General features: G+C 49.1%; 1 protein-coding gene across 7 annotated transcripts in view; it reads right to left on the reverse strand.

Annotated features, from left to right (window-relative positions):
• BICD1 (BICD cargo adaptor 1) overlaps positions 1-3,298 on the reverse strand; it is a 166,247-nt gene extending 162,949 nt beyond the window's left edge. For all 7 annotated transcript variants that reach the window (XM_036400296.1, XM_054514802.1, XM_036400293.1 and 4 more), the window contains exon 1: positions 3,032-3,298. In XM_036400296.1, coding sequence (XP_036256189.1) covers positions 3,032-3,244 — 213 coding nt within the window. In that variant the 5' untranslated portion in view covers positions 3,245-3,298. The remainder of the gene's footprint in view (positions 1-3,031) is intronic.
• Between the last annotated feature and the right edge of the window lie 2,702 nt (positions 3,299-6,000).

Consider the following 6,000-nt stretch of genomic DNA (forward strand, 5'->3'; position numbering starts at 1 on the left):
AATAATACTGGTTTTGCAACATAAATTTATTTCATAGCCCAAAACATCAAAATCTTGGGCTAAAGCAGAGACCTCTGAACTCAGCAGAAGAAACATCAGAGGTTACCAAAACAATTCATACTGCAGGGTAGATAGCATATATCCTGTACACAAGTATTAATATTTAATGTAATATATCATAATTTGCTTTTACTTCAACATCCTATAATGGCCTTAGTTTCCCATTTCACTCTCCAATGATGGAAATTATTGTACAGCAGAGGTATTGCCATTTATATGGAAAAGGACTGCTCAAGTCCACTGGAGTTTTGGATTGCCAAGGAGGATAGGAGAAATCTTCAGATCCCAGTCTGCCAAACCATGGCTGAGTAAAGTTAAAGATAGGCAGCTCTTCAACTGAGTAATAAATACAATGAGGTCCTAACAACAGAACACAAGCAATCAATAATAAAACTGTTAAAAAAATTAAGATTTGTCTCAAAAAGTCAACCCCAGTAACTGAATCTGTTCAGAGAAGGACTGCAGAAGGAGAGGAAATTGTCCTAACATGATCCTGGTCACCCTCTTGCACCTACTATTCCTTGGGAATAGACAAACTGCTTATTCTAGCACAAATCTGAGGCCTAGTTTCTATGCCCCAATATGGCTTCAAAGAGGATGCAAACACAGTGAAGTAAGAGCACAGCACAGATTCCTGTCCGTCTGTCAGTCAGTCACTCTTAGCATTCAGTGTCCTACCATTGGGCAGCATATTCTTACAAGGGCCTGCTGGAGGAAGGACACAAAAACCCTCCTCCACACATTTTGGATGGTGCTTTACTAAACCAAAAATGTGTCTCTGGACTTCTCTGCCCCCTTAAGAGCTTTCAGAATTTTGCCTCACTGGTATTGTTGGAGGCACCATTTGCTTCTGTCTCACCAGCACAGGTCTGACTTGTGCTGAGGGAACTGTCATAATGGAGGTGCTAACACAGAAGTAGAAAACAGATTGCAGCAACAGCAAGGGCTAAGAGAAAATTCTCCTTTGCAGAGTGCATGTGCAGTAAGAATCAGTGTGGTTCCTGCTATGAAGCTTAAAAGCAAGAAAAGAATTGCTTGCACCCTAGGTGGGGGATGGAAATGCCCCTACCTGCTGCTAAGGACAGCTCTGAAATAGAGAACCCTGGCTCTGGACTGGAAACTGGAAAAGCTCCACTCTTGCTTGGTTGGCATCAGGCAAGCTACAGGACTTCTCCTGTTCCTCCTTCTGTGAAAATCCCCTCAGTATCCATGCTGTGGCTGGCACAGCATGAAGGCATGGCCCCACAGGAGATATTCTGGGCTGCAGAGCATGCACCGACTTCAAGGAGAGGTAAACAGGAAGAGAGTTTATGCCCATCTTTGATTTCAATTAATTGCATTGACTGACTAATCCCTCTAGTTTCATAATTTCATCTCTATTCCTTGCACTATCTCTCCTATCCATGGCCATGTGCCATCCTGGCTTCTCATCAGTCCTCCTTTGTACAAGATCATGGTGGGATAACAGCTACCTGCAGCTTTGCTTATCTCCTTCTTTGTCGTCTTCTTTTTTTTCCCTAGAAACTTCTGTTGCACTTTCCCCTTTTAATTCTGTTCCTCTGTTACTGTCAGGTCATTTCAAACAGCACTGCCTTCATGCCAGTGCTAAGTTATGTATCTCCATCCCTCACTCTGTGATTACTGGTTTCAAAAGTCCTGAGCCTACTCCATAGGCTCAGGGGGGGCAGGGAGGTAGAGATCAAGTTTAAGGAGACCAATAGGTTTTTCTGAAAAACAGCTTTATTCTTCATATTGAAAATAAAATGTTCTCAACTCTTCTGGACACTGAACCAAGTCTGTGGCATAACTCATATACCTGCAAGTAAAATGAAACCCTTATTTTATTAAAAACACTTCTAAAAGGGCATCAGTCAGTAGTCTAAAGAATATAAAGAGAAATAACCTGACTTTTTAAGTGCATTTCCTCCATATGGAATATGTTCATGGTTTCTAATAGAAATGTCACTAATTCTAACAGAATCTCTGTACATTCTATACAGCAGGGTTTTATTGTAGAACAAAAAGATACATTCTAAATTTGGGAGGAGATCTGTTTTATGCTTTCCCTTCTGTTTACAAAACCTAGTCAGAATGGAACTACATTCTGAGGCGGTACAAAAACAGCATGAGGTGCAGAGCTGTGAGTGCTGCATACGTGTGCACACACAGCCCTCCCGCAGCTCCCACGTACGTGCGCTGTTAACAGCCTCAAGTTACTTCCCTTAAGGATGAACATAGGGACGGTGATGATTTTTCGAAGTCAGAGTCATGTTTAGCAGAGCTGAAAGGCAAGGTGTAACACCCACCTACTTCATACTTGGAGTGTTACAAAAACACATTCGAAAGATTACCCCAAATCACTCCTCCAATCAAATATTTCACCCTTTCAGCATGACGCAGAAGTTTAATTTCCACTGATGGGTGACCTCGAGAGTGCTGTATACCCGCCCCCCCTCCCAATGGCAGCGGTTCCCCTCACTGGCAGACTAAAGCGGGTCTATAAATAACTTCAAAAGGAATTGTCTCTCTTCTCACGCACTGCAGACAGCTGTTTACAGACATCCCGACTCCTTATGCACTGCGTTGGCCCAGCTCTCATCCCACTCTTTCCTTTGCTCTTCCTAAAAAACCCTTGGGCGATGTGGTGCAGGTAGGACGGGGGACCCTCCCCTGCCGCAAACGCCCGTTCCCACAACTTGAGGGAAGCTGCCGGAGCCGGAGCGCGGCCCCGGGGAAATTTCTCAGGGCAAGGGGGTTGAGATCTCGTGTAATCCGTCCTTAAGCTCCACGGTCCCGGCTGATCCTCGGCCCCGGGAATCCCCTCCTCCCCAGCCCGGAGCGGAGCCCGCAGCCGCTCGGGGCCCGCGCATCGCCCACCTGCAGGGCCGGGCAGGGACACGCGTGTGGGGACACGCGTGTGGGGCCCCGCACCTGCCCGCAGCCCCCGAGACAAAAGCCCGGGCTGCCTCACCTCCTTCAGCTGCTCCAGCTCCTGCTTGAGGCCGTCATACTCCGCCTCCAGCTCATCGTACTGCTGCTTGAGGGTGAGCTTCTCCTCCAGCACCACCAGCCCATACTCCGCCGCCTGGATCTTCTCGTGGGTCGTCTCGGAGAGCTCCCGGGTCAGCCGTTCGATCTCGCTCTTGTAGTGGTCTGCGCCCTGCAGCACCTCCTCCGCAGCCATAGCCCCGCCGGCACTGCCGCGCCGCCGAGCAGGCAGCCAGGGGGCGGGCGCGGCCGAGGGGCGGCACCGGCACGGCCGGCCCGGCCCGGGGATGGGGGTCGGGGCCGCCTGCGGCAGCCGCCGCCGCCGAGCGCGGTCCGCCCCGCCGCAGCCGCGGCCCCCTCCTCCCCCGCCGGCCGCCCGGGACGCGCCGAGGCCGCGCTCGCCTCCCCCGGCCCTGCGGCGGCCCCGGCAGCGGGGACGCCTGGGCTGGCGAGCGGGCGGGCGAGCCCCGCTGCCCGGGGAGGCGGCGGCGCGCTGGAGGCCGGGGCGGCGAGCGGGGCGGCCGGGAGCGCGCCTTCGTGAGGCGGCTCCCGCGGAGATGCTGCTGATGCTGCTGCTGCTGCTGCTGCTGCGGCGCTGGCGCCCGCCTCCTCCCTTCCACACGGTCCCTCCCCTGCGCTCTTTAAGATGACAGCGTCCTCGGCTCTGGCATCGCCGCCGGGCGGGCGGGGAGGCGGCGCAGCAGCGGCGGCGGAGCTGCCCGGGCGGTGCGGAGCCGCGCCGGGATGTGGGCGCTGCGCCTGCGGGGCTGCTCCCGGCCGGGCCCCCTCCCTGCCGCTCCCCTCCCGCCCCTCCGCCGCCGTGTCAGCGCCTCTCGGTTCTGCCCGCCGTGATGCTGCTGCAGCGGCGGCGGTGCGAGTATAAGTAGGAAGGGAGATGCAGCCCAGCAAACTGCGGGAGCGCGGCAGCAAGTATTCCCCTGCTATTTCGGGAAACTGGGAAAGCGGAGTTAGCTCTGCTCCATTCCCTGCTCCCGGTGAATCAGTGCGTTTGGTTCTGGTCAAGGCAACCTGAATGCGAAACAGCAGCGGGGTCGGGGCACTGGGCTAGGGCTGCTCTTCCATCACCATTAGCACAAGGTCTCAGTGCCACTGATTAGACAGCAGGACAAAACTGATTCAGCTCAGATGCAGTCACACCATTGTTTCTCTGTCAAGTTAACCGGGGGACCTGATGCATAGATTATGTCAGTTTTATGCCGGCTTTATGCTGACTGCAGAAAGACAGATGCTACTTGTCCAGCATAAAATTGGAGTGGTGCAGACAGACAGGAACTGATCTCTTACAAAGCCTGCCAGTAAAAAGTTAACACACCAGACTAGGCGCATTTTACATATTTGAACTGGAAGAGTGAGTTCATCCTGGATCAATGTCATAGCCTTTTTTTTAATACTCAGAGTCTTCGACTCCAATTTAATGTTTCTTCAAACTATGGCCTGCAAATAGATTTGAATTGATATTGGTCAATTTTTGCTCTAAGTACTGGCAGGACCTGTTTTTCACGTGTTACAGACTTTTTTTACTTTTACATTTACTCCTTTAAAGGTTGACAACTGAGTTAGAATTTCCAAATTGTGGTGTTTGTTTTAAATAGAAGTTACCTGTAAGAAGATGGATGTCAATGCCCACCAAGGCAGCACTGTATCGGAAATCAAAGACAGAGATTTCCTTTCTTGCTGACCTGATAATGTTGTTTTAAACAAGCCACATTCCCTTTCTACCATGGCTTCCCCATGACTAAGAAATAGGTAAAAATTATTAGATTGCTCAGCAAAGTTCTTTGAGATCTGCAAATGGAAGCACTAGTTACACAATGTATGCATACAGTATGTGGCATATATCAATTTTATAAATATATGTGCATGCATACATAACTAATACATTGTAATCCAGCCTGCACAAACACTTGTCATTGTCTAGAGAGCATTCGTGGAAGAAGCAAGCAAAGTAATGGAAGTTCTGTCAATTTTTAGCTTGAAATTCTCTTCCAAAATGCACATATTCAATAAATTCTACTGTAGAAGCAAGTGTGAATATTAATAGGAAAGAAACAAGTGTGAATATTAATATATGAGAAGAGTGAGTGGCTGTCATTGATGAGTGAATGTCAAAAGAGAGGAGAACCCCAGTATCCCAACTGTAATTCCCATGATACAGCGAACCTCAACACCCATTTCTTAAAAGACAATGAGAGATTCCACAAATCAGAAGGAAAAAAAAAAGCCCAAATTTCAAAGGAGAAGCAAAATGTTGTCTCAAGACCTTTTTAAGTTCTAGTCTAGTTGCCTTTCTCAACTTTGCACCTAGGCCCCTGTGCATGGAAATGTTTATTGAGCACAGGAATAGATCAGAAAACAAACATCTTTGAGACCAGTGCTAAAAATGAGTGGTTGGGTGAAGGATAGTGTGGAAACTGGCTGAAGCACAGGATGCCTACAGCTAAACAAGCCTGGGTATAACTCCACTTAGCATCATTTGGTTGATAATCTCACTCACAAGCCAAGGGCAACCTCACCTCTTCAGAACATCTGCACCCCAGAGGGGAAATCTGGTATTTTACAGTGTGTCAGTTTTTCTGCAACACCCCAAAAGAAAGTGCAGTGTGGAAGGCAGGTGTGGTGCCCTGTGCAGCAGTGTGTGGCATTCACATTCTCTGAAAAAATCCCTTCGCCCAGGAGTTTTCTCTGGGAAGCTGAGGAGCCTCAGAGAAAAGGAAAACAATTCTTATCTCATTTGCTTCTCCTCTGTTTTGCTCCTTTGGAATGTGTTTGGAGATTGTTTATCCAACAGGTGATTGTTTCATTGGATTCTGGAGTGAGTTGTTTTCACTCATTGGCCGATCAGGGCCAAGCTGTGTCAGGACTCTGGAGAGAGTCACCAGTTTTCATTATTATCATTTTAGCATTCAGTAAGTATCCTTTCTGTATTCTTTA

The sequence above is a fragment of the Molothrus ater genome, chromosome 5 (assembly GCF_012460135.2).
Source record: "Molothrus ater isolate BHLD 08-10-18 breed brown headed cowbird chromosome 5, BPBGC_Mater_1.1, whole genome shotgun sequence".
NCBI classification, from domain to species: Eukaryota; Metazoa; Chordata; class Aves; order Passeriformes; family Icteridae; genus Molothrus; species Molothrus ater.